General features: G+C 55.3%; 8 protein-coding genes across 8 annotated transcripts; 5 read left to right on the top strand and 3 right to left on the bottom strand.

Annotated features, from left to right (window-relative positions):
* The first annotated feature begins 57 nt into the window (after positions 1-57).
* BDY24DRAFT_394483 (pseudouridine-5'-phosphate glycosidase family protein) lies at positions 58-3,706 on the top strand. Its single transcript, XM_076641182.1, has 12 exons — positions 58-301; positions 373-704; positions 779-842; positions 943-1,062; positions 1,143-1,269; positions 1,378-1,528; positions 1,623-1,678; positions 1,767-1,867; positions 1,951-1,995; positions 2,127-2,573; positions 2,700-3,072; positions 3,178-3,706. The coding sequence occupies exons 1-12, from the start codon at positions 221-223 to the stop codon at positions 3,597-3,599; spliced, it is 2,319 nt and encodes a 772-aa protein (XP_076495221.1). The 5' UTR covers positions 58-220; the 3' UTR covers positions 3,600-3,706.
* A 291-nt stretch (positions 3,707-3,997) lies between these two features.
* BDY24DRAFT_118804 (uncharacterized protein) lies at positions 3,998-6,098 on the bottom strand. Its single transcript, XM_076635918.1, has 5 exons — positions 6,034-6,098; positions 5,641-5,919; positions 5,134-5,530; positions 5,028-5,055; positions 3,998-4,934 (listed from the first exon to the last, which is right to left on the bottom strand). The coding sequence occupies exons 2-5, from the start codon at positions 5,842-5,844 to the stop codon at positions 4,136-4,138; spliced, it is 1,428 nt and encodes a 475-aa protein (XP_076495220.1). The 5' UTR covers positions 5,845-5,919; positions 6,034-6,098; the 3' UTR covers positions 3,998-4,135.
* A 358-nt stretch (positions 6,099-6,456) lies between these two features.
* On the bottom strand, positions 6,457-10,525 carry BDY24DRAFT_394476 (Muniscin C-terminal mu homology domain-containing protein). Its single transcript, XM_076641181.1, has 8 exons — positions 10,412-10,525; positions 10,041-10,277; positions 9,521-9,622; positions 9,369-9,431; positions 8,880-9,279; positions 8,432-8,814; positions 7,417-8,363; positions 6,457-7,332 (listed from the first exon to the last, which is right to left on the bottom strand). Exons 1-8 carry the CDS (start codon positions 10,466-10,468, stop codon positions 6,795-6,797), a joined length of 2,727 nt encoding a protein of 908 aa, XP_076495219.1. The 5' UTR covers positions 10,469-10,525; the 3' UTR covers positions 6,457-6,794.
* A 553-nt stretch (positions 10,526-11,078) lies between these two features.
* On the bottom strand, positions 11,079-14,004 carry BDY24DRAFT_394475 (uncharacterized protein). The gene has a single exon (XM_076641180.1). It carries the CDS (start codon positions 13,745-13,747, stop codon positions 11,468-11,470), a length of 2,280 nt encoding a protein of 759 aa, XP_076495218.1. The 5' UTR covers positions 13,748-14,004; the 3' UTR covers positions 11,079-11,467.
* A 315-nt stretch (positions 14,005-14,319) lies between these two features.
* Positions 14,320-16,952, top strand: DRE2 (electron carrier DRE2). Its single transcript, XM_076641179.1, has 5 exons — positions 14,320-14,860; positions 15,368-15,831; positions 15,959-16,122; positions 16,210-16,325; positions 16,425-16,952. Exons 1-5 carry the CDS (start codon positions 14,716-14,718, stop codon positions 16,487-16,489), a joined length of 954 nt encoding a protein of 317 aa, XP_076495217.1. The 5' UTR covers positions 14,320-14,715; the 3' UTR covers positions 16,490-16,952.
* Positions 16,953-17,153: 201 nt separating this feature from the next.
* Positions 17,154-19,944, top strand: BDY24DRAFT_416604 (Six-hairpin glycosidase-like protein; the record flags this gene model as incomplete). The annotated part of the gene is made up of 13 exons (XM_076643607.1): positions 17,154-17,191; positions 17,366-17,541; positions 17,612-17,744; positions 17,875-17,961; positions 18,046-18,099; positions 18,198-18,404; positions 18,500-18,611; positions 18,687-18,841; positions 18,919-18,995; positions 19,080-19,106; positions 19,207-19,559; positions 19,658-19,725; positions 19,791-19,944. 13 exons carry the CDS (start codon positions 17,154-17,156, stop codon positions 19,942-19,944), a joined length of 1,641 nt encoding a protein of 546 aa, XP_076495216.1.
* Positions 19,945-20,784: 840 nt separating this feature from the next.
* On the top strand, positions 20,785-23,622 carry BDY24DRAFT_416603 (WD40 repeat domain-containing protein; the record flags this gene model as incomplete). The annotated part of the gene is made up of 8 exons (XM_076643606.1): positions 20,785-21,642; positions 21,741-21,864; positions 21,958-22,516; positions 22,619-22,834; positions 22,907-22,988; positions 23,071-23,250; positions 23,334-23,397; positions 23,501-23,622. 8 exons carry the CDS (start codon positions 20,785-20,787, stop codon positions 23,620-23,622), a joined length of 2,205 nt encoding a protein of 734 aa, XP_076495215.1.
* A 514-nt stretch (positions 23,623-24,136) lies between these two features.
* On the top strand, positions 24,137-25,056 carry RTC3 (Rtc3p; the record flags this gene model as incomplete). The annotated part of the gene is made up of 6 exons (XM_076643605.1): positions 24,137-24,159; positions 24,264-24,324; positions 24,459-24,510; positions 24,647-24,723; positions 24,824-24,933; positions 25,044-25,056. 6 exons carry the CDS (start codon positions 24,137-24,139, stop codon positions 25,054-25,056), a joined length of 336 nt encoding a protein of 111 aa, XP_076495214.1.
* Between the last annotated feature and the right edge of the window lie 312 nt (positions 25,057-25,368).

The following is a 25,368-nucleotide window of genomic DNA, read 5'->3' as shown; positions in this document are numbered from 1 at the left end:
GCGATCTTTCGAGCTCACCTCTCCTTCGGCTTCCTTCCCTTCCTTCCTTCTCTCCAACCACATCTCGCTTCCAAACTTGCTCTTTTCTCTATTCGAGAGCGTTTTAACCTCTTCTATCCCTCTAGAAGCACTTGAACCCTCCTTCAAAACTCTCTCAAAGTCCTTCAAAAAGCCGAGCTTTTAACCACTCTCCCTTCCATCCCATCTCCTTCCTTCAACGATGCTCTCCCGTCTCCCTCCTCGCCTCTCCCTCCGTCGCTCCTTCTGCACCACCCCCACCCTCTCTCGCTCCCCTGTCTGGGTAAGCTCATACATTATTATCTTCCAGCTCTCGTTAACTCACCTTCCCGTTCTCCTCCTCGTCTCCTTCAGCCCTCCCTCCGCCTCTCCCCTGAAATCTCCTCTGCCCTCGCCTCCCACTCTCCCATCGTCGCTTTGGAAACCGCCATCGTCACCCACGGTCTACCCTCCCCTTTAAACATCCAAACAGCTCTCAACCTCGAACGAATCATCCGAGAAGGAGGAGCCGTCCCAGCGACGATCGGAGTGTTGGAGGGAGTGCCCATGGTTGGGATGAACCAACAACAACTCGAGCAGTTGGCGGATAAGGAAGGAGCAATCGGACCTTGCAAGGTTTCCAGAAGGGATTTGAGTGCTAGCATAGCGTTGAAGCGGAACGGAGGGACTACGGTGGCGGGGACTATGTGAGTGGGAAGGAAAGAGAGGAGACGGGCTGAATCAAGAGAGGGCTGAATTTCGGACGATTCTTTCGCTGTAGGTACATCGCTCAGCAAGCTGGGATTGATCTCTTCGTGACTGGAGGGATCGGAGGAGTTCACCGAGTCAGTATAGATTTCCTTTCTTCCCTCTCTCCACTCGAAGGCTCGAAAGCGTCGAGCTCACCCTCTTCCTCCCTCCCTTCTCCTCTTCGCTCGTTCCCAGGGCGGTGAAACAACCCTCGACGTCTCAGCAGATCTCACTGAACTCGGAAGAACTCCCATGGCCGTCGTATGCGCCGGTGCCAAATCCATTTTGGATATCGGGAGGACGCTCGAGTTCCTCGTACGTCCTTTGAGCTCTTCTTGAACGGAACGAACGACACCCGACTGATCACTTTTCTTTTGTTGTTTCGTGACTTCCAGGAAACCCAAGGAGTGACCGTAGCGACCTACGGTCCCACCACCGATTTCCCTGCCTTCTACAGCCAGAAATCCGGGTTCCAGAGCCCTTGGAACGTTGATTCCATCGACCAGGCGGCGAGGTTGATTCGTTCGTCCTTTCTTTCCCTTCTCACCCTCTCCCTCCCCCTTTTTCCATCCCCCTCTTTCCGCTTCTACGTACTGACCCTCGCGTCTTCCTTGGATTGTTTCTGTGCAGACACCGGTCTCACCCTTCCCTCTCCTCTCTCCTCCCTCCTCGCCGTTCCCATCCCGGATGAGTTCCAGCCTGCTGGAGCGTACATTCAGGAAGCCGTCGAGCTGGCGGTGAAGGAGAGTTTGAGTGCTGGGATTGTGGGGAAGGAGATGACGTGAGTTTTTCTGGGGAGCTCATGAGGGAGCGAGTGGAGAAGGAGAGACGAGACTGACGGACGCGTTTCGTTCTTTGTTCCGGTTTGCGTTTAGGCCCTGGTTGCTGGCTCGAGTTGGTCAACTTACTAAAGGACGGGCTACTGCTTCGAGTTCGTCATCTTCTCACTGCTCTTTGTTTCTCGTCTCTCGTTTCTCCGTTCGGTTCGACCCTGAACTCACGCCTTCCTCCTTCTCCAGACCTTGCCTTGATCGAGAACAACGCTCGAATCGGAACCAAGATTGCTGTGGAGCTTTCCAAGTTGAGAGCTCAAGAACGACAGGAGAAGGCGGAGGAGAAGGTCAGTCGTCGTCCCGTCTCGTTTCTTCCCACCCTCCTCTTCGTTCCGATCTGACTTGCTTCGCATCCTTTCGCTTTCGCCAGACTCTCTATCAAGGAGTATCCCTCGGATCTTCCCCTTCGTCGGATGTGAGATCTCGATGAAACTTTCTCTCTCGTCCATGGTCGGCTCGGCTCCCGAGAGTTGAGAACGGCTCGAAAAAGACGCGTCGCTGATGCCCTCTCTCTCTCTCTCTTCTCTTTCTCCACTTCTTACCAAGCCTCCTCTCCCTACATCTACACCTACACCCCGACCCTCTTCCACTTCCCTCCCACCTCCAAAACTCCTCATCATCGGCTCAGCAGCAGTAGACATCACCTCCCAGTCCTCTTCCCTGTCGGGCACCCTCTCGTCCTCCACCACCCACCCCGGCCGCGTCTCCTTCTCCCCAGGAGGAGTAGCCCTCAACGTAGCTCTCTGTGCAACCAAACTGGCTTCAAACCGGGACGAGGTGATGCTGGTTGCTCCGGTGGGTGAGGATTCGTTGGGTGGGATGTTGAAGGGGATGCTGAAGGGGTTGGGCATGAGAGGAGATGGGTTGCTGAGGCTGAAGGGAGGAGAGGGAGAGAAGAGGACGGCTTGTTGCAGTTTGGTTCTGGGAAAAGAAGGGGATTTGGAAGGCGGCGTGGCGGATATGGGGATTGTGGAAGGGTTGGGAGGCGAAGAGGTGAGTTTTGAGAAGAGGAGGAGGAGGGAGACGCGTTGAGGTTTCGTCTCGGTCGCGTCTCTACGCTCTGTTCTTCAAAGTCTGACCATCTTCTCCTTCCGTGTGTCCTCTTCCTCGCCCACCAAGCTTCTCTCAATCCTCACCTCCCTCCCCACCGCTCCCTCCCTCCTCGCTTTCGACGGCAACCTCTCTTCCTCGGCCATCACCTCCCTCCTGACCTACTGCTCCACCCACTCCATCCCAACTTTTTTCGAACCTACTTCCCTTTCTAAATCCCTCCGAATCATCCCTGCTCTCAAAGCCTCGGCTCAAATCGGGTTCATCAGTCCCAACCTGCTCGAGTTGAGAGCGATTCACGCGGCGATGGAGAAGGAAGGGTTGATGGATTCGGAGGAGTGGTGGAAGAGCTTGGATGCGTACGGGTTGGGTGGGGAATGGAGGGAGGGAGTGGGGAGGTGGGGGAAGAGGAATGGATCTGGGTGGTTGGGGGAGGAGGGAGGTGAGTCGGTTCGACGCGTCTTGTCTTTGTTGTTCGTTCCGAAGAAGCAAAAGTAAAGCTGACCTCTCGATTATGGTTTTCCCTCCTTCGGAAAAAATGATTTAGTCATTCAAACAATGATCTCCCTCTCCCCTTTCTTCCCCACCCAACTCGTGAAACTCGGATCCAAGGGAGTCGTTTCTCTTCGACGTCTTTCTCCTCCCGCCGCTCCTTCCTCCTCCTCCTCTTCCTCTTCTTCGTCCTCTTCAACCCTGACGCACATCACCCCTACCACCTCTCTCCACCTGACCTTCCACCCTCCCTCCACCCTCTCCCCCGCCGAAATCGTCTCCAGTACAGGCGCAGGAGACTCGCTCGTCGGAGCTGTTCTCGCAGGCCTGTGCGAACGGCCGGGTGCTGAGAGGGACGATGAGGTTTGGGCGAAGGTGGTTGAGAGGGGGCAGAGAGCGGCGAGGGAGAGTCTGAAGGGGAGGGACGCTGTTGGGAAGAACGTGGGGATAGGAGGGAGTGGGGAGTGGAGGGTTTAAAAAAAAGTCGACGCGTCGACTTTGGAGAGTCTGGGCGACGAGACTGAATGATATCTCTTCACCTCCCACTCTTGCTCCTACTCCCAGATAGATGAACTCTATTCGATGAGAAGGATCGAGAGAAGCTGCATCTAGGATATTTTTACGAGTGATCCCGACGCTTTACTTCTTCTTCTTCCGTAGCTTCGTCCGTTCACCTTCCCGCTCCCATTCACCATCACTGCTTCATCACCACCCTTCTTCAAACTCTCAATCCACCCCTTGTTCCCGTTCCTCTCCGTCCAGCTCAGCTCACTGTCCTTCACCTCCTCTTCAGCGACTCATGCGGGAGACTGAACTCGGAGGAGGGCGGCTGAACTTCAACTTGCTTTCCTTTCACTTTCGCTCTATCACGCCCCTTTCTTCCCCTCCTTCTTTCTTCTCTCGGACTCACACCGAAAAAAAATAAAAAAAAAAGAAGTCTCGATCATCACAACGAACGTCAACCTCGACCTCAACCCAAAGATCTCCCTCCCTCACCGTCTGAGTCTCTCTCATCACTCCTCCTCCAAATCCATCCCCATCCGCCTAGCCAGATCAGCCGCCGAACTACTCGTTCGTCTCCTCCCCAGACCCTCCCCGTTCCCGTTCCCGTTCCCGTTCCCGCTCCGGCTCGCTTCACGATCATCGTCCCTCCTCGACGACGACAATGCGTCCTTCCTCCCGTTCCCGTTCCCGTTCCCGTTCCCGCCTCGACCTCCTCTGCTCCCACCACGGTCGTCTCGTCGGTCGTCCCTCCGATCGTCTCGTCGATCTCGGTCTCCTCCTCGATACGAGTCTCCCCTTCCTCGGGAAGAGTTCGAGTTGGAATTCGAACGAGGTCCCGTTGGGTAGCTGTTCCCTCCTCCTGTGGAAGACGAAGACGACGAAAGACCTGCCTTGTTGTTGCTGTTTCCGTACCCGTTCTGATTACGAGAGCTGCTGTTGGTGTTACTCTGATTGAGCACCGAAGAGGACGACGCTCTTGGAGCGCTGAGGGGAGGACGAGAAGTTGGACGAGGAGAGGGTTCGTCGCGTCTCATCGAGGAAGTGTGGTTGCGATCGCGAGCAGGGGAGGAAGGAGCTGAGTGGTAGTCGGAGTTGATTTCTCGGTAAGCCGAACTGTGGGTATGCGAGCGGGAGTGGGAGTGAGATTGGGGATCGGAGTCGTTGTTGTGGTTTGAGGAGGAGGGATCGTGAGAGGGAGAGTTGGACGCGGCAGCGAGGAGTTCAGGTAGAGGGCCGCATTGAGTTTCGTAGGATTCGAGGTGGGTTTCGAGGGTTTGGATTGTGGTTTGGGAGAGGGTCAGGTCGGCGCTGAAACGAGGGAAAGGAAAAGAAAGCAGGGTGTGAGTGTGAGCGGGAGAGAAAGACGCGGCGAGGAGGAGGAGAGACGGGAGGAGGACGAACTCAAGTGCTAGGATCGTTTGATGGCAGTCTGTTCAAGCGAAACCCAGATACCGTCAGTATCTCAAGTTCACTCTCTGAACATCGAGGGTCAAAAGTAGCGACTCACCGTCCACAGCCCTCCTCAACTCTTCCTCTCCCTCGCCTTCCTCCTGCTTCACCGTTCCCCGCTCTCTCTCCTCGACGAGCCCCTTGATCCTGTCCTCCAACTCCTCGTTCTCCCTCGTCAGCAACCTCAACCTCTCGACCACTTTCCCCAGATCAATCCTCTTCTCTCCTCCTCCCTCCCCACTCGTTGCCGTCGTCGAAAGAAGCGACCGTAAGAGGGTGTTCTCCTGCTGCAGCGCACGGAGTTGAGCTACCAAAGCTGGAGTAGGAGTTGGACCTGGCGGCGAAATCGGCGTGGGAGGCAGTTTGGGTTTGGGAGGGTTGGTGGGGAGACTGGAGGGTGGTGGAGGTGGGAAGAAGAGAGGGACGGAGGTTGAGGAGGACGAGGTGATGGTGTTCTGTTTCGAGGAGTCGTCGGATCAACAAAAGAGATGAAGTTAGATCTCTAGAGCCACGATTCCCTCTCTACGTCTCGGAACGAGCCATGTCTGAGAGTGAACGAGCGAACCATCAACTCCCCAATCTCCCTCTCCTTCCCCTTCAACCTCCTCAGCAGCTCCTTCTCTCGTTCAGACCACCCTGCTCCTGCTCCTCCTGCTCCTCCTCCTCCTCCATTCTCCAACTTGACCACCATCACGCTTCCATCGTCCCATTCATCGAGAGCTGATTCGATCTGTTGATCGTAAGGGGACGATGAGCTCGAGGTACTCATGTCGAAGGAAGGAGGAGGAGGGGAGAGTCGAGCTCGTTTGCGGGACAGAGCCGTCGTCGTTGTAGAGGAGGAAGTCTGAAGAGTTCGGGATCAAAATCGAAGCATGCGAAAACTAGGCGTTAGTTTTGTGTGGGAGAAGGCGGTGAGGCAGAGGGACGGAGGGAAAGAGAGAGAGAGAGGGGAACGAACGAAGGAAGAAGGTGAAGTCGAAGGAAGTTGAGCTTTGTCGGAGAAAACGAGCCCGACAACGGAACGAACGAGGTCAGCTCTCAGAGTGTGTACTCCGGAATACTAGCTCGTAGATACTGCGCAAAAGAATCGAGCTGAAGCGAGGCAGAGAGTGCTCACAGAGTCGAGAAGAGGAAGCTGAAGATGGTCCGCCGAGGGTCGCGGGCATGGGACGAGCGAGGAAGGCGATGCGAGAGTCCTTTTGGAAAAGCGAGCTGGGACGAGAGGGTAGACGATTGAGGGAAGAAGAGGAGGAAGGCAGTCCAAAAAGTCCGAAGAGAGGGGTTGTTGAGCGTTGGCGGAGGGAGGCAAGGGAGGAAGGAAGCTAACGGAGGTCGCTCGAATCAGGGTCCGAGCTCGCACCTCCTCTTCACGAGAATGCTACGAAAGGTGCGAATTTCCCATCGTGAAGTGGGAGCGAGCTGAAAGGAGAACATGAGCACGATATTTTTGAGAGACTAAGAGAGCAAAAAGAGATGAAGGAGCGAGAGAAGGGAAGAGCGTTTCCGACGCGACCGAGGAGCGAGGAGCGATTAACCTAGTTGTAGGAGGAGAAGAGAAGAGAAAAGAAGAACGAAAGTGGTAGGTACGGGTATGGTCGAGAAGAATCAAAGAGCACAAGAGGAAGGGGCAAGAGTCTAGCTACAACGAAAAACAAAGGGGAACGAACCGAACGGAAGCCCTTCCACTCGTCCGAAGGGAGACATTAAAGCCTACTAGATCTACTCAACAGTAAACCTTCCAGTCTGCACACTCTTCACCACCTCCTCCAACTTCCAACCACCCTCACTCGGCCCTCCAAACTCGTTCAACGACGCTCCCGTCGCACCACCAACTACGCTCACTCCCAAGCTCGAACACAACGCACCCTTCAACACCCACTTCACAGCGATAGGTCCAGGAACCGTCTTCTCCTCCACCGCCATCCTAGCAACAATCTTGTTCTCCTTGACTCCGTTCGGCGAGAGCGAGAGCGGCTCTCCGACGTAGAGGATCCGCTTGGTCGCAGGATCGTAGGTTCCCGGGAAGGGTTTGGATTGAGGTTTGGAGATGGTTGGGGAGGAGATGGGGACGGAGAAGGAGATGTCGGTGATGGTTGGTTCGGAGGGTGAGTCGAAGGGTGAGGAGGAAGGGGAGGTGAGGAGGGTGGAGGTGGGAGTGAGGGAGTAGTTGATGAGGAGTTTGGTGTTCTCGTCCTCGCACTTCCATTGAGGGACGGCGGTGACGGGGACGAGAGTGGAGGCTTTGCCTTCCGAGATGCTGGAGAGTAAAAGAGAGAAGGGAAGAGGAGTCAGGATCGTGAGGTTCGAAGACGAAGGGGAGGAAGAGGGAGACGCGACTCACTGAAGTTGGTACTTGAAAAGAACGACGAGCTTCCCAGGGTTGACGCTCGCAGCTCCAGCGAGAGCTTTCGAATCGAGGAAGTACTCTCCAGGGTGATCCGGTCCAGCAGGAACGACGAACTGAGGATTGGGAGCGATCTTCATCATCTGTTCGAAGTTCTCGATCCGAAGATGGATTCGACCGTTCTTGTCGACCTCGGACTGAGGGACGTCTCGAAGAGAGCAAGCAATCTCTCCGGCGACCATAGCCTTGACGATGACTCCTCCTCGAGCAGCGACGTTGCAAGTCTCGGTGATGGCAGCTCGAAGTCCTCCTCCTTGGGTAAGCGAAGGGTTGGAATCGAAAGGGTTGTGGTTCGGGGAGGAGAGCGAGTTCTGGGTGGAAGCGGTGGACAGCATGGTGTTGGATCGCTCATAGGATGCTGGAGCGTTTCCGTTGGTGGCGGTGGCGGTGGTGATGGTAGGGGAGATGGGAGAGAAGGAAGGAGCGGGAGGGGAGAAGGTCGATCCTGTTGGCGAGTCCGCCGTTTCCTGGATCGATCCGTTTCGACTCGCTGGCTTTCCTGCTCCCGAGAAAGCTCCCAATCCCATCGCCTGTCCGAGCGGCATGTCGTCTGGAATACCTCCGAACATGGTGTTCCTGACGTCCCTTCGGCCTCGAACGGTTCCTCGTCGCGTCGGACCAGCGGAGGAGGGAGGTTGAGCGAGGAGGGTGCTCTGGACCTTGGCGAGAGCGATCCGACGTTCTTCCTCGGATTCCTGGATGGGAGCTGGAGCCATGGCGAGTCGGAGCTGAGGAACCTCGTTGTTGGTCGACGAAGAGTGGTTCATATCCGAGTCGTCGTCCATGAGGGAAGCGTTGTTCGCCTCGATCTCCCAAGGCTTCTTGTCGTGGTCGGGAGGAGGAACGGAGAAACCGTCGGCGTCGACCATGGGTGCAGGGATGGACTGGAAAAAGAGGATGGTCAGTTTGAGCTCGGTGGAGACAGGAGAGGTCGAGAGACGCGTCAACTCACTGAGCTTCCGTTGGCGTTCGAGTTCGAGCTTCCGTTCGCCCTCGTCGGCTCGAGAACCTCGACCTGTCCCTCGGATCCACCACTCGTCTCCCTCCTCTGAGGCTGATCCCTAGGCTCGTCGTCTCCATCTCCGAGAGAATCGAATCCTCCTCCTCCTCCTCCTCCGCCGTAGGAGTCGTTCGTCGCGTTTCCAGGTCGAGCGGTTCCGTTTCCAGATCGAGAGGTGGCCACCGAGCTCGCTCGATTCCTGTTTCGACCAAAGACGGACTTGAGAGGGTTGAGGGAAGAACCGAGACCTGAGGACGAGTTGGATGGGTTGAAGTCTCCTCCTCCTCCTCCGATGGGACCTCCCGAGGACGTGACGGAGGATTGTCGACGGACGGCTGGAAACGAGAGGCAAGGAGAGGTCAGCTTCAGCTCGTAAACTCGATAACGAAGCTGAACTCACTAGGAGCCCTGCTCATTCCACTCATAGCACTAGCGTTCGAAACGTTCCTGTTGCCGTTCGCCTGAGGAGGAGCTGACCTCCCTCCTCCTCCTCCTCCTCCGTGTCCCTTCTTCAACAAGAACTCCTGCAGGTCCTCCATCGTATCCCAGTTCAAGATCCCCATCATAACCCTCTCGCTTCCCTCCATCTCTCTCTGAGCGACGTCGCTCCTGCTAGTCTCCCACTTGGCCAGGATCTCCTTGATCTCGCCGAGTCGACCCTCCTCGACAGCTTGGTAGAGACCGAACACCTGAGGGGACTCGATGAGCCATCCTTGTTGAGCGTCGGCGAGTCCAGATTGAGCGTCCGAGAGTTCAGACATGGTCTTTTCCTTTCGAGAGGAGTCGACCTTCTTCTGAGCCTGGTAGGGGAGAGGGAAGGAAGGGAGGTCAGCTTCGATCTCGGGCTGAGGCGAGTGCGATAACAACGCGAGAGTTGAGAGGAACGAACTTTTTGGAATCGAGTCTGACAGCTCTCGAGGTTCTTGATGGTCTTGTCGAGGTTTCCATCGAACTGGGAGAAGGCGTGGCAGGGAGGAAAGGGAACAGGTGAGCTGATGGAAGAGGGAAGGAGGAGAGGAGGGAGGTCGAGTCGAGACTCACCAAGCTGAGCTTTCCCCAGTCACCCTTGTTGCCCATCTTCCTCAGAGGAGCTTCTACCTCATCTCGCATCTTCTTCTCGAGGTTCGAATGAGCAGAGGCAGTCTAGTAGGGAGAGGGAGGAAGGCAAAAGGAGGTCAGCTCTCGCGTTCGATGAACCGGGTCGCAATCGGAGTCCATCCGCCGTTTCGGCTGAGCTGTTCCCAGAAAGTAAGGTGGCTCTCGTAGAGATCATCAACGGCTCTCTTGATCGCTCAGAAGTATAGATATCTGAGAGGATAAAGATGGCGACTCGAAGGTCGGAACTCCGCCCGACCTTCCTTCCTTCCCTCCGGTCCTCTCTCTCTCTCACAGAGTCCCCCGTTTCCCATCCAGCTCTACTGAGAGCACAGAGCGACTGGTGGTCTACTCGCGGCTCTCTGGATGTCCTTGACGACTTCCTCTCGCCCCTCCTAGAGCTCCTACTACAGCTCCTCCCGGACTGATCCCCTCCTCCTCTCGTCTCGCTTCGATTCGAACTCACCTCAGCAACCTCTCCCCAAACCATCTCCCACACGTTCCCCAGTCCACCCAACTCTCCTCTAGCTCCTACACCTCCCGAAGGACCTCGTTTCGACTGGAGTTTCTGCAGGGAAGCGACGTATTGTTGCTCGATGGCGGCTCTCTCCTTGTACACGTCGGCGAGAGATTCGTTCAACTTTTGAGCCGCAGAGAGTCGAGTTTGGAGGAGGTTGTGAGAAGCGCGAGGAGAAGGACCGTTCTGTAGATTCCAGGTGAAGATCAAGAAGAAAAAGGTCAGCGAAGGAAGGAAGGGAGGGAGGGAAGATGACGTGGGTTTCGAAGGTCGAGAGGTCGCCGCGATGGAAGGGTAGAGAGGCAGAGACGAGGACTCACGATGAAGGCATTCTCGTATGCCTGAGGAGCAAGCCGAGCTTGAGAAGCGTCTGCCATAGTGGCGAGGGAGGGGGGGATAAAGAGGGGGAAAGAGGAGTGGTGAGAGTTGGGAGGTCAAGGAAGGAGGGAGGAGGAGGAGGGAGGATGGAGATCGGAGAGTTTCGAGAGGGAAGGGAAGTCAACAAAGAAAAAACTGCACAAGTAGTAAAGGGTCGCACGAAAGCGATCTGAGATGGATTCGGAGTCAACTTGAGCTTCAGCTGAAAAAATCTTGCTCGAGAGCAGCCGAGGAAAGAGCAAGGGCGGTCGCCTCTCTGCTCTTTCCCTTCAACAGCCAACCATGATGACTTTTCCTCCCCTTCTTCCAGCATTGAGAAAGATAATCTTGAAGCTACCGAACTCTTCAGGTTTGAGAATAAAAAAAGGGAGCGACGGTCTTGAAGGAAGAGCCAACGACGAAGTTTGGACGGGTCGCGAGCGGGCCAGACAGTCGACCTGTAGGGTCCAAACCTGAAAAATGTTACTAGACAACATCACCTCACCTTGTTGATTTACCTGGATATTTCATCGAGCAATACAGTAGGCGTAAGCAGGATCCTCGAGAAACCGGAGCTCGAACGCGTCGCTTCCTCCTTCTCTTCTTTTTCACACGAGTGTCCTTCGTTCGTTCGTTCGTGAAAGTCATCAAAGAAAGAAAGAATCGTAACACCCAAAACTATAATCTAGCCGGCCTAAACAGAAAGATCCCTGTGTCGTCTCAGCGCAACGTCCTCCCATCTTCGAGAACAGAGAGAAGAAAGAAGACGACCTCAACCGACGACGCGTCCGATCTCTCCCTACAGAGACCTCTCTTTCAGCGTCGAAGACTGTCCCGCAAGGGACCCCAAAAGCAGTAGACACAACTCGAGAGGAAGAGAATCAGAAATAACAAGAGAAAGAGAACTCGACGCTAATCGCTACACTGAAAACAAAATGAAACCTCAACCGAAAATCAAAACACCCTCCTCCAAACACCCTCCTCCAACCCACTCGTCCTTCCTCCTTCCCTCCCCTCGATCATCCTCTCTCCCTACTAACGCTCCTACTCCTCTCTCCCATCCCTTCATCCTCACTCCTCCTCCTATCCCTTTCATCCTCACTGAACCCTCCCTCCCGCTCCCGCTCCTCCAAACCAGGCGTCATCTCCCCCTCATCCTCCAAATCCAGATCCAAACTACTCCTCCTACTCCCACTCCTCCAGAACCTCGCACTACTGCTCCCCACGTAACTCCCCGCTCCGTTCCGCTCTCCTCCTCCTCCTCCTCCACTCCAAAGCGAGTCCCTCTCTCGTTCTCCTCCTGCTCCTCCGATCGACCTCGCAGCCGTGGTGGTGGTAGTATTCGACCTCGAAGGAGCAGTCGCAGCAGCAGCAGCGCTCCATCTTGACTCCCCACTCTCGCAGCTTCCTCTTCGACGAACGGCTCGGACACTGGCTTGGGCGTCGTCGACTCCTCCTCCTCCTGGCCGTCCTTCTCCTGTGAGAGCCGACCGAGCTGAACGAGCGTCTCCTCCTGGACCGGCATCGAAGGATCTCCGACGACCTGTTCCGATGAGGGAGGGTGTAACAAGGGAGAAGGACACGCTTTCTGCTCCTCCTCCGCCGCCGCCTGCTCCTCGTCGGATCGAGGACGACCCTCCTCCTCCTCGAGCGATGGACGGCGGTCCTCCTGTTGGTGGTCCGTTGAAGGAGAAGAACGACGACGACGCTAAGGTGAGAAGGGAAGCGTTATCTGGTGGAGGAGCTGAAGGATGAGGGTTGTTGCGAGGATGAGGGGTCGTGTGCGTTGGAGCGTGCAGCAGGAGCGGTTGGGTTGCGGAGGAGGAGGAGGAGAGCGTTTGGAGAGGGATCAGGATGGGAGGAGTGGTTGAGGTTTGAGGAGGTGGCGAGTTGGGTGAGAAGGAGAAGGAGGAGGAGGGGAGAGAGATGGGTGGCAGGGGGAGAGGGGAGGGAGCTGGTCTTGAGGAGTTGGAGGACGAGGAGGGTTGACGCGTGATTTGAGGGATGGCCGAGGGTGAGTGGGTGTGAGGTGGTTGATGAGGGGAGGTTGAAGTGGACGCGATAGAGTAGTAAGAAGACGAATCTCGATCTCTGTGGGTTGAGGAGCGTCGTTGGTGGGAGGAGGAACGACCTGCGACGGCGTTGGGAGAGGAGGGAGTCGTGGGTGCTGGGAGGAGGGAGGAGAGATGAGTTGACGTCCAGCTTCGTTGATGTTGATGGTTGGGAGTATGGTGAGGGTTGGTCGTCGTCGTCGTAGGAGGAGGAGTAGGAACGGTAGCGATATGAGCCATAGGTCCTCCGAGAACGACAGCTCCGAATCCAGTTCCTCCTGTCCCTCGACTGTCGACGCTCGTCATCGCTGAAGTCTGGTTCGTGCTTCCGCCTCCTGCGCTGCTCCTTCCCCATCCTCCTCCTCCAGAATTTGCCGTCGAGACCGAGAGGGTAGGGAAGGAAGGGTTCGGGCTTGGAGGTCCAGAGGGAGGAAGAGGTCGCAAACTCGCATCCTCGTCTGCCGAGAGAGCGTCCAGCGAGTCGACCGACGTTGAAGAGGACGACGTTCTCGAGTGATGATAGAAGGAGGTAGAGTAGTTGGATCGGGAGGTTCTGGAGTTGAGGGTCGCGGTGGTTGTTCGACCGTGTTGGGAAGGAGGGAAGGGTTCGAGGGAAGTCGCGATGCTTCGAGAGTCCTGTTCGTCGTCCTCGTCTTCCTCGTTGATGAGAAGGCCTGATCGATTCGGACGACCTGTCATGAGAGCGACTCCGTTGGAAGCTACGAGTCTCCCGTAATCCGATGGACCTGAGAGATCCGTGTTGGGTTCGAACGAGTACGAGTTGGACGCGTTGGTCGAAGCCGAGTTGGACGCGGCGCCGTTCGTGGTCGTCGTCGTTCCTTCTCCTCCTCCCCAAGTTCCCTTTCCACCCTTCCTCCCTCTGACGGTTCCTCCCACAGGTCCTACAGCCGAGATGACCTTGAACGACGACGAAGGTGCTGCTTCTCCAGGTCCAGTAGTTCTTCGAAGCTTCCTTACGAACCAGCCAAGGATCGGGGAGGAAGCCTTCTTGACCAATCCTCCTTCCGCTCCTCCTGCGACGTTGGTTCTACTAGCGAATCGAGGATGAGGGACGGAGGTGGTTGGAGGAGGGCGATAGGAGAGAGGTGAAGGTTGAGAGGACGAGGAAGGGACGGGTGGAGGAGCGAGGTAACGACGGTTCGCTGAAGCTGACGAGGAAGGCGTCGAAGCGAGAGGATGCTCGAATCGAGAGGAGCTGAAGGAAGGAGGAGCGGGAGTGGCGAGCATGTTGGAGGGAGAGACTGTAGAAAGAGGAGAGGAAGTATGTCAGCGAAGGAGGTTTCCTTGTAAGATTCAAAGGGAAAGCAGGGAGGAGAGGAGACGAGGAAGGGCCATGTCCTTCGACCAACGAGCTCAATACCACACCCCTCAGCAACCTAGAACATCCATCCTGAAGCTAACGGCGATGCCTACACTCCCAGGGGTCCATCCCAGAAGAAAATCCTTCTCAAGTCTCTTACCCCGAGCCCCAACGCGAAGGGGGAAGGACCCCTGAGCTCGACGCTTCCGTCGTCACCCTCTCCCTTCCTTCCAGAGATGAACGAAGACAACCTCTACTCACTGAGGATGTGCTCTTCGTAGTCCACTATCGATTTATTACTAGATTGTGCCGTCCTTGTTTGAAACTCGTGCGTTTCTGCGCTGGCGGTTGAGGGAAAGGAAGGAACGGGAGGGAGAGGAAGAGAGGAAGAGAGAGTGGAAGGTCGGCCTGGAGTTCGGTCGGGGTTTAAATTGTATAATCCAGCAGCAAGAGTGAAAAGATGTATCCTGTCCCTCTATGACCACCTCAATCAACAGAAGCCCTCGAGATCTAAATCGAAAAAGACGATCCTTCTCGCCGCCAGCGACGCGGTCTCGGTCGCGTCTCTCTCCTCTCTCTCCTCCTCTCCTTCTCTTCTCATTTCCTTCCCCTTCTCTCTCTCTCCATCTCCCTCTCGCCCAATCCCAACCCTCCCATCTCCTCTCTTCTTGACGATCCCCTCCTTCAAATCTATCGGAGGCGTCCCTTTTTCTTTCTTTCTTCACTACTGATTGCAATCCAATCTCAATCGGATTCCGATTTCGCTCCCCTTCTGTTCTCTGTTCTCCTCCAACCAAAACCCTCCCCTTTTCAACCCTCCAACCCACACTCACCTCTCTCTTCTCGTCTTTCGCTCTCTCTCTCTCTCAACCAACCATCACCACCACCCGCTTCAATGTCTGAAGGAACCACCGGAGCCGTCCTCGTTATCGGCTCGCTCGACTTGGGCCAGGAGTACCAGAGCAGAGTCGTTCAGTGCGAGAAGGAGGAAGGAGTGCAGAGGGTGGACAAGTATCTGGTTGATAGGATCGTAGATGGTGGTGAGTGCATACAGTCCTGTTTTCTCCTTTTCGTTCGTTGAAGAAAAGTTTTCCGGAGGAGAACAGTCACGAGGCTTTCTGTGGGGAGACAGAGGGTGCTTGGTCAGGGAGGGAGGAGGAGGGGAGGTTGAGCTCTTTAAGAAGAAGTGAAGGAAGATTTTCCGATGGCAAGATGGGGTGGAATAGGGAGAGGGAGTTCGTAGAGAGCTGGTTTGGGGTCTCTAGGGAAGAGTGGGCCTTGAGGCGGCGAGAGGAGAGAGGGTTCGTTGGAGGAGAGCAACCGAGGAGGAGACTGCTTCCTCAGCAACATCGTCTGGTGTTCTTTTCTCCCCTTGTAGACCTTCTAGAAGTGTTTCAGAGGCTTACAGCGATCCTCAACACTCTCTCTCTATTCACCCGTCTTTCTTCCATCCCGAATTTTGCCCTCTAGCACCATCCATCCTCTCCATTCTTCCGTCGAGCCCGAGCTGACCTCCCTTCCCTCCCTCCTTCTCTCTTCCCTCTCAGCCACCGTCCTCCCGACCTCCATCTACACGCACATCTACCTCATCCTCCCTCCAGTCCACTACACTCCTTCTCTCAACTCCAACCTTCTTAATCAACTCTCAACCTCCCTCCTTCCAGCAGGAACGCTCTCCTTCTTCCTCCCTCCCTCCTCCTCGACCTCGACCTCCTCCGCACTCTCACCTCACCTCCTGTCCTCCCTCGCTTCAGTCAACCTCCAACCCTCTCTCAACTCACCATCGACCTTCTTCCTCGCTCCTCCTCCTCCTCCTCCGACCAACGGTGGAGTGAGACTGCTGAAGCGGAAGAGCGAGAGGACGGAGAAGAAGACGGCGCTCTGGGCGTTGAGCTCGACGCCGGTGGAAGAGGGAGCTGGGTTGGTGAGGGCAGAGAGTCTGTTGACCGAGGAGGATAAGGCCGCTCCGGTGTGTGTGCTGCCGACGGGGGATAAGGGCACCAGGAGGAAGGTGAGTCTTTTCTCGCTCTCTTGCACTCGACTCGTCATGGGCGGACTTTCTGCCCTTCGTCTCGACGCTCAAACCCAGCTCTCAACTGACTTTGCCCTCTTCATTTCTCTCTTTCCACTCTCTCCAGCGTGCCTGCAAAGGCTGCACCTGCGGTCTCGTCGAACTCGAAGCAGAGGAGAAAGCCGCCGAGGTTGTGCTCGCCGCTCCCGTCGTGCTCTCCTTCGACTTCAACGACGACGTCCCGGACGAGCTGCTCGCTAAAGGTGCTTTCGGAGTGGACAAGATCTTGCCGTGAGTTGGTCTACTCTTTCTTCTCTTCTTACAGCCGTCTCGTCCCTTTTGCTGACTTGCTTGGGTTGGCGTCTTGCGTGTTTGTAGAGCCGACGAACGAGCTCGACTGAAGGCAGCAGCTGCAGCGGCTCCCAAGGCTACCTCGTCGTGTGGGAACTGCTACCTTGGAGATGCGTTCCGATGTGGAGGGTGCCCTTACCAAGGTTCGTTCTCGACTCGACTCGTCTCTCCTCCTCCTCTCTTCTTCCTTTCTCACCCTCGAGCGTAGTCCTGACTTCCTTCTTCCTCCTCGTATCACCCAGGTCTCCCCGCCTTCGAACCAGGACAGAAGGTCGAGCTCGGAAGCTTTGGAGACGACGACGTGTAGATTCTCCCTCGCTCGTTCGCTCTCTCCCTCGCTCTCTCACGTCGCATCCCCTCCTCCGATCCGTTTGCTTAGAATCCTCGCACCCCTCTCTTCTGTACACTGTTGTCCTTACTCGCTCTTTCTCTCTCGTTGCTCTTGAGTTTAGGTGTACGCTTCTAGACTACTGTTACTTCCGAACCAAAAACAACGAGCTCGTTCGCCGCTCCGGTCCCGTCTCTCCTTCTCTTTTTGCGAACCAAACCCTCTATGCTTTCTCCCTCTTGTTTTCTTCTGGGTTTGTAATGTCTCTTCTCTCAGTCCGCAACGCATGTTTTTTTTTTTCTACGTCGACCAGAAGTAGGAAAGGAAAGGAAAGGAAACAGCGACGCGCGACAGTCTCCTCTCTTGCTTTGTATCGAGCTCTCTCCTTCCTCCTCTCCTCTCCCAGACATTCCTCAACTTAAGCTCTCAGGACACCTCAACCATCTCTCCCCCTGCGTCTCAAAACAACAACAACAACAAAGAAAAGAAAAAGAAAAAGCTGAAAGAACGCAACCTCGGCGCAATCTCCCTCCGAGCTGAAAAGTCAGAATTCACCGTCGTCCTCGCTCTCTCTCCCTTTCTTTACCTTCTCTCCTCCAACTACTCCCTCTCTCTCTCTCAAAGAGTCAACGTTTAAGAGAAAATGGCTCATCTCGAACATCAAAACGCTCGATTCCTCGAGTGAGTGGTCTCTTCTGTTCTTTCTCCATCGCTTCATCGATCAAGAACGAGGCAAGAGATGGAATCCAACCGAACCGAGCTCACCTTCCTTCTTTCCTTTCTCTCCTTCTTCTCCCACTCCCACACGCCCGCCTGCCTGAATCTCACTCTGTTCTCTCGTTTCGCTCCCTAAAGAATCGCCTCCTCCCTCGCTCCAACCCTTCACTCGACCCCTCAACCCGCCCTCGGCGTGGTCGTCCCCGTCCCCTCCTCTACCGCCGCCTTGGGATGGACGACCCACCCTGGCGAGGGTCTCGAAGGAGGAAGGACCTTCACCGATGGCGAAGAAGTCGTCCTTGATTTTGGGGGTCGTGAGTTCGGCTTGAACTTCGGAGAGAGAGAGAGGGAGAGATGGCGACTGATCCAGTTTGGATTTCGCAGATCGAGTCGGACACTTGACGTTCAGACTGGTGGGCGTAGGGATCGATGGTCAGATGCCTGATTCGCCTTGTAGATTGAGGTTCACGTTCGGGGAGGTGTTGAACGATGTGGCCGAGGAGTTTGAGCCGTATACGTGAGTTTTGAAGAAGAAGAAGAAGAAGAAGAAGAAGAAGAACGAGTTTGGAGGATGGTTCGAGCTGAGCTGATCTCTTTGTTTCGTTCTTTGACTTTTTGTTTTGTTTTTCGGTCGTTGGGTCTTGTAGGGGTGTGCTTTCGAAAGCTTGGTTGCCTGAGGAGACGATCACGGTGGATTACTTGCCTCAGGAGGTGAGGGTTCCGAGGAGATGGGCGTGAGTTTCGACTCTTGTTTTGGATCGGTCTCGTTCGTTCTTTTGCTGACTGGAGAGGGAAACGTTGGCTTTTGATGTGAACAGGTTCCGATACGTCAAGATTCACGTCGTAGCTGTTTCTGTCAACTTCCGAGTTCGGTTCGTTTCTTTGCCTCTCTTCGTTCGCCCCGAGTCAAAAGTCGAGCTCGACTGAGTCGACGCGTCTGACCTTCCCTCCCCTCTCCCTCCTCTTCAAGATTCGAGAACATCCTCGCCCACGCCGTTACCTCCTGCCCTCCCAACTCCAACCCACCAGGTCTCACGTTCGCTTCTCCCAAATGGGCTCATCTCGAGGAGAAGGACAAGACGATGCTCCAGAGGATTGACGAGGTTTCCCTGGCGACGTTGAGGGATTGCATGCAGGAGGTTTACGAGGATGGGCCGAGGAGGGATCAGAGGGTTTGGTGAGTGTGTCAGATGTTTTCCGTTGGAAGAGGATTGGAGGGAGAGAGCATCGAGAGGAAAGAGAGAGAGCTGACCTTCGTCTTCGGTTTTCTAGGATCGGAGACCTGAGACTGCAAGCGCTCACTTCGTACTCAACGTTCAAGGACACTCAGCTCGCCAAGAGGTGTCTTTACTTGCATGCTGGAGTCCCCTTTTCCGATGGGAGGGTGAGTCCTTGCTCCAATCGAAGCTCGGTCGTCTTGAACTGACTCGAAATCGACGCGTCTCTCCCTCTCATCAAGATCGCGGCTGGGATGTTCCACCTCCCGTACCCCTATCGATCAGGAAACTTCATCGTCGACTACTCCATCCTGTACACCTGTGCCGTTCTCGAATACGTCCAAGCGAGCGGGGATGTCGAGGCCGGGAGGGATCTCTATCCGACGGCGTTGAAACAGTGCGTTTCGATTTTGTTTTCTTACTCCTCGTGGACGCGAGAACAAGCTGACCCGGTCCATGCTGTTTTCTTTTTAGGTTTGAGTTTGCTTTGACTGGCTTGAACGAGGAGAACGTCTACGTCTGTCAGGAGGCAGGAGGGTTTGAGTCGATTGGTGAGCCGCTTTTCTTTCGATTTCTTGCCGATCAAGCCAAGTTGACGAACCTATCGGTTCTTTCGTTTCACTCTCTGGTCTTAGACCAGGAACGATGGCACTTCGTTGACTGTGAGTTGCTCCTTCGTGGGATCGAGGAGCGGGTTCGACTTTTCGTCGCGTCCAGCGAGCCCACTCGTTCCTAATCCCCTTTCGTATCCTCTTGCTCTAGGGAACGACTCTCTCTCTCGCTCCTCCTCCATCCACTCCATTCTCATCCTCTCTCTCCGAGCCCTCTCAACCCTCGAAACTCTTCTCTCCCTCCCGCCCTCCTCCCACGTCCTCCCCTCTTCGACCCACTCCCCAACCTCCCTCGTCGACCTCCTCGTCGAATCCTCTCGCAAAGCCTTCTTCCGACCGGAGCAGGGAGTGTTCGTCTCAGGGGATAAGGATCAGATCTCTTGGGCGAGTCAAGCGTGGGCGGTGTTGGCTGGAGTCACTGAGGGAGACGAAGCGAAGGTCGCGTTGAGGAAGGCCTACGAGGAGGGAGGAGTTGAGGGAGTTACGCCTTACCTTCACCATTATGTGAGTCTAGGTATCATCGGTATCCAACAGAGGGACCGAAGAAGGAAGGGAAGAGAAGGAACTGACTCGTCGCGTCTTCTGCTTTTCGTCCACAACAGCTCGTCGAGGCGTTCATCAAAGCAGGACTGGACGACCTCGCTGCGAAGCACATCATCTCGTACTGGGGGTGAGTAACCCTTCGTTTCTACCACTCTCGAATCTCTGCATCTGATCCCTGTCTCTTGCTTGCAGCTCGATGGTCGACGCTGGAGCGGAGACGTTCTTCGAAACTTGGGTTCCCTCCGACCCGAAGTTGTCGCCGTACAAATCCTTTGCCCTGCAGTCGTTCTGTCACGCTTGGTCGGCGACTGCTTCGTTGCTCGTTAGGAGGCTGGGGATGGAGTGAGGGGATCGAGGATGTTTCGTACGATCTAATGTCGACTGAAGGACGGGTTTGAGATTTGGCTCTTTGAAAGGATTCGGACATGCTCCGCCTTTCAAGAGCAGCCCATATGGCACTCGATCTCATGTCGCTTTGGTCTATAGGGTCGAAAAAGACATCGGGAGATTTCCTTGAGCTCGACAAGACTTCGATGAGAGTCAGACGCGTCGACGTTGGCGTTCGCCACGAGCAGTCCTCATGACGTTCCTCTTCGATTCGATCTGACGTCTTCTTCTACCGTTGAAGGACGGAGAATTCCATCTCCAGTGCAATCCGGTGAAGATCTGAGGATCGAAGACGAGGAGGAAGGTCGAGGGCTGGCCTTGAAGACGCGGTTTCGGCGGCCTTTTCTCAATCCCTTTCAGTTTCCCTCTTTCTTTCTTTTTTCGACGACGCGATCCCATCTTCCTGGGATCAGTGGATCTTTCTCTGCAGATTTTCACGTTTTTTCTTCCTCCTCGGCCTCAGTATTGACCCGGGATCAGCACCTCGTGCTACGATCGCCTCTTCCCTTCCTCCCCCTCCTTACCTCCAACGCCCATCTCCTCGAACCCAGCTTTCTCTTCCTGTGAGTCTGCCACCTCTGCTCAGACCCTCGTCGCGTTTCAGAGCACGCTGGGAGAGGCTAGGACCTCTCTCGCGCTCTGGGAAATTCCGAGCGGATCATTCTCGGAGGGAGGAAGAGCTCAAAGGAAGGAAGGGCCAGGGGATCGCTGTCCTCTATGCTTCCTTCTCTAGAAGCCCAACTCCCATCTACAACTCCACCACCTACTCTATATCATCCCTCGAACCGACTAGAAGATGATGCATTTCTCACACAAACCCTCTGCTCTTCACTCTCCTCCTCCAGCAGCATCGAGCGCCCTTTCCTCGACCTCTCCTCCTCCCAACTCGCCTCCGTTCCAGTTCGCTGCTCCGGTCCTCCTCTACATCGCCTCCTCGACGCTAGGGAGCACTCTCGTTCGCTTCTCGATGGATCCCGCCAATCCCGACTCCCCTCTTCAGCCCGACTCGTTCGTCGCTCCAGAAGGAGAGTACGTCTTTGCTCCCTCGCACTTCCTCCCCACTGCGATGCCCTCGCCGGTCACCTCCGGTCAAGCCCCCGTCCTCCCAGTAAAACTATCGATCGTTACAGTTTGGTACCCTCCCAAGCGAGACGGAGTGCCTGGTTTAGGAAGCCTGTTGGGAATGGGAGGAGGAGGAGGAGGAGGAGGAGGAGGAGGAGGGAAGGAAGCCGCCAAGGGGGAAAACGTCTCGCTCTCCCCTCTTCTTCTCAACGGAACACCCAACGGTCAACCCGTCTCGCCTATCCAGAACCCCTACGAAGCTTCCCTCTCCTCCTCAGCATCCGAAGAACCCTCAGCAAGCTCGGACGCAGCTACCAACTCCGTCGCTTCTCCGCCGCCTCACAACGCCGATCTCTCCCAATCGTTCGCCTCGTCGAGATTCCTAGGAGGAAGTCGTCCAGCACCAGCACAGCAGCACCCTCGACCCAAGAACAACATCAGATCAACGTCGTCGTCGTTCGTCACCAGGATTCAGAGCGTGGAAGGCTTGAACAAGCTGTTGGGGGAGAGGTCGAAGGGAGGAGAGGAAGTCAAGTGGACGTTCTGGAACTTTGGGAGAGTGCTGGGATGGGTTGAAGTCGGAGGCAAGGCTAAGGTACGCTTCAAGTTTCTTATCTAGACGGCGAGGAAGCTGAGGAAACGTCCCGGAGGAACGAGGCTGACCTCGCTCCCTTTTTTAACCGCGTCGAACAGGAACCTCTTGCTCGAATCACCTTCAGCGTTGCTATCACTTGCCACGCCGTTCAGCAGCTCACAGCAGCTCCCGATCGTCTCGACCTCTTCATCGGTTTCGTCTCCGGCGATATCGTTTGGTTCGGTGGGTCCTTCGCTTCTCTTCCCATCGACTCCTCGAGCTTCTCGTTCGTTCGCCGCTGATCGATCTCCTCCTTCCTCTCGACGCCTCTCCTAGATCCTCTCTCTGGGAGATACTCTCGACTCAACAAGGGAGGAGTCATTCATCCCTCTCCAATTCTCTCCATCATCCCTCACCCAACCAACGCCCTCCTCCTCTACGCTCTCCATCAAGACGGGCACGTCTTCTCCTATTCGATCGAACGCGACGACCCTCACTGCAACTTCACTCCTCCCTGGTCCTCCTACAACCTCGACTCCCTTCCCACTCAGCAGCAGCAACCGGAGGAAGCAGCCGAAGCTGGGATGTTCATCTGGAGGAACGGACCTGCTCGGGAGGGAGAGAAGGACAAGGAGAAGCTCAAGATGGTCGGGAAGAATCCTCTCGCCGTTTGGAAGGTCGCTGTTGGAAACGGTGCCAACCCTTCTTCGGCGGTGGAGAAGAAGAGACCGGAGAAGCCTACGACGGCGGCTGGAGCTGCTGCTGCTGCTCATTCGATGAACGGAGCGGATGGAGGGAAGGGATTGACGAACGGGAAGATCAGTCCGGACGGGAGGATGATGGCTTTGACGGGAGACGATGGAGGTCTGAGAATCTTGGATCTGGCTGGAGAGAGGTGAGTGAACCCTTTAGTTGGAGTCGGATTCGAAGAGGAGACGAGCTGAGCAGACCATCGAGGCTGACTTTCCCGTTCCCGTTTTCGACCCGTCTCTTTCAGGCTGACCGACGTCTACATGAGCTACTTCGGTGGTCTGACCTGTCTCGCATGGTCCGCCGACTCGAGGTTCCTTCTCTTCGGAGGACAGGACGATCTCATCACCATCCTTTCGCCGAGGGACCAAAGAGTCGTCGCTCGTTGCCAGGGTCACACCTCGTTCGTGACGAGTCTCGCTTGGGATCCTGTGAGGTGCGATACCAGCAAGGGAAGGTATCGGTGAGTTCATTCAGCACCTCATCTACCGATCTTCGATGAAGGTAGCTGACTTCGCTTTCGTTTCCCTCGCAGATTCGGAAGCGTCGGAGAGGACGGGAAGGTCCTTCTTTGGGACTTCAGTCCAGCGAGTTTGCATCGACCGAGACATCATCACGTTAGCACAGTTCTCTCTCTTGGATCTCATTGTCTCTCTGGGACTGACTAGTCCTCTTCTCGTTCCGTTCTTCGTCTCACAGAGCACGGGCCAACGTCGACCATCTTTCTCCTCGACAGCTTCCTTCTCCCACCAACTTCGTCGCCAGTCCGACTACCAATCGAACTCGAACCTCCCCCTCTTTGCTCTTGGATCCACGTCCGGACCTAGGTTCCACCCTGCGCCTCCGAGAGCGGAGGTCGCTCTACTTCAAGCCGTCATGGTGAGTCTTCATTTTCGAGTCTTCATTTTTCTCTCGGATTTCGACGCGTTCTGATTTCCTCCCCTTCCTTTCTTTCTTCGCAGACCAAAGCGACGGACCCTTCCATTCTCATGGATATCATCTTCGTCAACGATTCTATCTGCACAGGTTCGTTCCTCACCTTCTCGATCTGTCTCCTCGTCGGATCCCGTCTTCGAACGCGCTCGATCTGACCGTCTCCCTCTTTCTTCTCCTTCGTCTTCGCTCTCAGTCTCTCGCAACGCTCAAGTTCGCTTCTGGGCTCGACCAGCTTCCAAAGTCAAATCTCCGCTGGACGGACGAGGAGGACTTGGGATCAGGAGAGGTCCAAGGGCGATGGGTGTCGTCGCTTAACTTTCTTGACTTCGTTTGCTCTTCTTCACGCGTTCGTTTCTTCTCTGTTCCCGTCCCTTTCTCTCACCATTTTACCACTCTGCTCGTGCTCCATCCTGGTAGCCTATTTTCTTCTGTTGTACCCTAGGATCTCGACGACGATTCGAATGCACTTCGACAAGTCGTCTCTCTTCGGAACTTCTCCTCTCCTCTTCAGATCTGGCTGACCTCGGGAGCCGAGATGACTGGAAATGGGCTGAAGAAAGGGGAAAAGAGAGTAAAGCAGGACGAATATCAGCAGAAGAGAGTTTCTCTCAGGCCAGACTCAGGTTACCCACGTCACCGACAGGCTTCGTCATCACCAAATGAAGCCTCGCCTCTCTCTCCCGAATTCCGCGACCTCAAAAAGGGTGGATCCAAGTTCATCTCCTTCCCTCCCAACACCCATCACCTCTCAAACTCAACCCAACCCAACTCAACCCCACCAACTATCCACCCGACTCCACCTACTCTCATCCCTTCCCACTCTTCCAACATGCCCAACTCTGTCACCAAAGTGTGAGTTTCGCTGCTGCTTCCTCTTGTTCATCTCCCATCTCCTCCTTCCTTCCCTTCGGGCTGACCTCCTTGCTTTCTTTGCTTCTTCTTCTCGTCTTCTTCAGCATCTACCAGCCCGACCACCAGTCTACCGACGCTTACGAGATCTTCGTTAACCCCGAGGAGGTTCGTTTCTTTCCCATCTTCATTCGCATCCCATCGCTCGCCATCTCGTCCTTCTTTCAAGAGAGATCCCCACGTCACACGACTCCTGCTGACTTTTTTCCTCTCCTTCCTCACCTCTTCTCTTTCTCTCTCAGCTCAAGAAGTACAAGGAGGACAAGTCTGTTCCCCTCGTCGACGTCGTCTCTTGTACGTATCGTCCTCGCTGTCCTTGGCCCTCCCCATCCATCGCCTTTCCTTCCGCCATCTTCCCTTCCCTTCGTTCCTCCCTCCCAACAACCTCGAGCTGACTTTTATCCATCCTTTCTTTGCTCCTCTCGCTCAGCCTACGACGTCTTCTTCTCCTCCCAGGGAGCCACCGGTCAGCTCGGAAAGGCCAGCAAGCAGCAGCTCGAGACCGTCGTTCGTCCCGATCTTTCCTTTCCTCCCTCCCTCTTTCCTCAACCTCACTCCATCTCTTTGCTGACCTCCCTCCTCCTCTTCTTCCTTATCGCTCCCACAGTTCGGAACCAGCAAGGACGTCGACGTCGTCGAGAAGATCATCGAGCTCGGAAAGGTTCAGGAGGGAAAGAAGATCTCTGCTTCTGGATTCGCTTCGACAAACGATAGCAGGTTCGTTCCCATCTCCATCTCCATCTCGCCTCTCTACCTTCCCTCTCCTTCATCGAGAGGCCCGCACTGACTCTACGTGCTCTCTATCTCTGTTCCTTCCTTCGTCTCAGGGGTGGACGATAAACCGTCTTTGCTCCTCTAGCAAAAACGAAACGAACTCAAACTCCAGCTGTATCATTAGGAAAAGGGAAACGTTGAAGATAACTAAATCAATCGAATGAATCAACTTTCAAACCCAGAGCCTCAAGTGAAAGTTCGTTTCGTGGGAGAGAAGGGCGAGAATCGTGAGAGGGAGGGGGAGGAAGGGGTTCAAAGATGGTGAGCTTCGTGACTCGAAGGAAGGAGAGGTCGGAACCGAGACTCGAGAGCGCTGACTTTCTGTGATATCTGTCCTCGCAGGATCTTCGTTGGTCTTCTACCTCGGCGCCGAGCCTT

This window comes from Mrakia frigida, assembly GCF_051309035.1.
Source record: "Mrakia frigida strain ATCC 22029 unplaced genomic scaffold BDY24scaffold_22, whole genome shotgun sequence".
In the NCBI taxonomy this organism is placed as follows: domain Eukaryota; kingdom Fungi; phylum Basidiomycota; class Tremellomycetes; order Cystofilobasidiales; family Mrakiaceae; genus Mrakia; species Mrakia frigida.
This window is presented reverse-complemented; position numbering and strand designations above follow the sequence as displayed.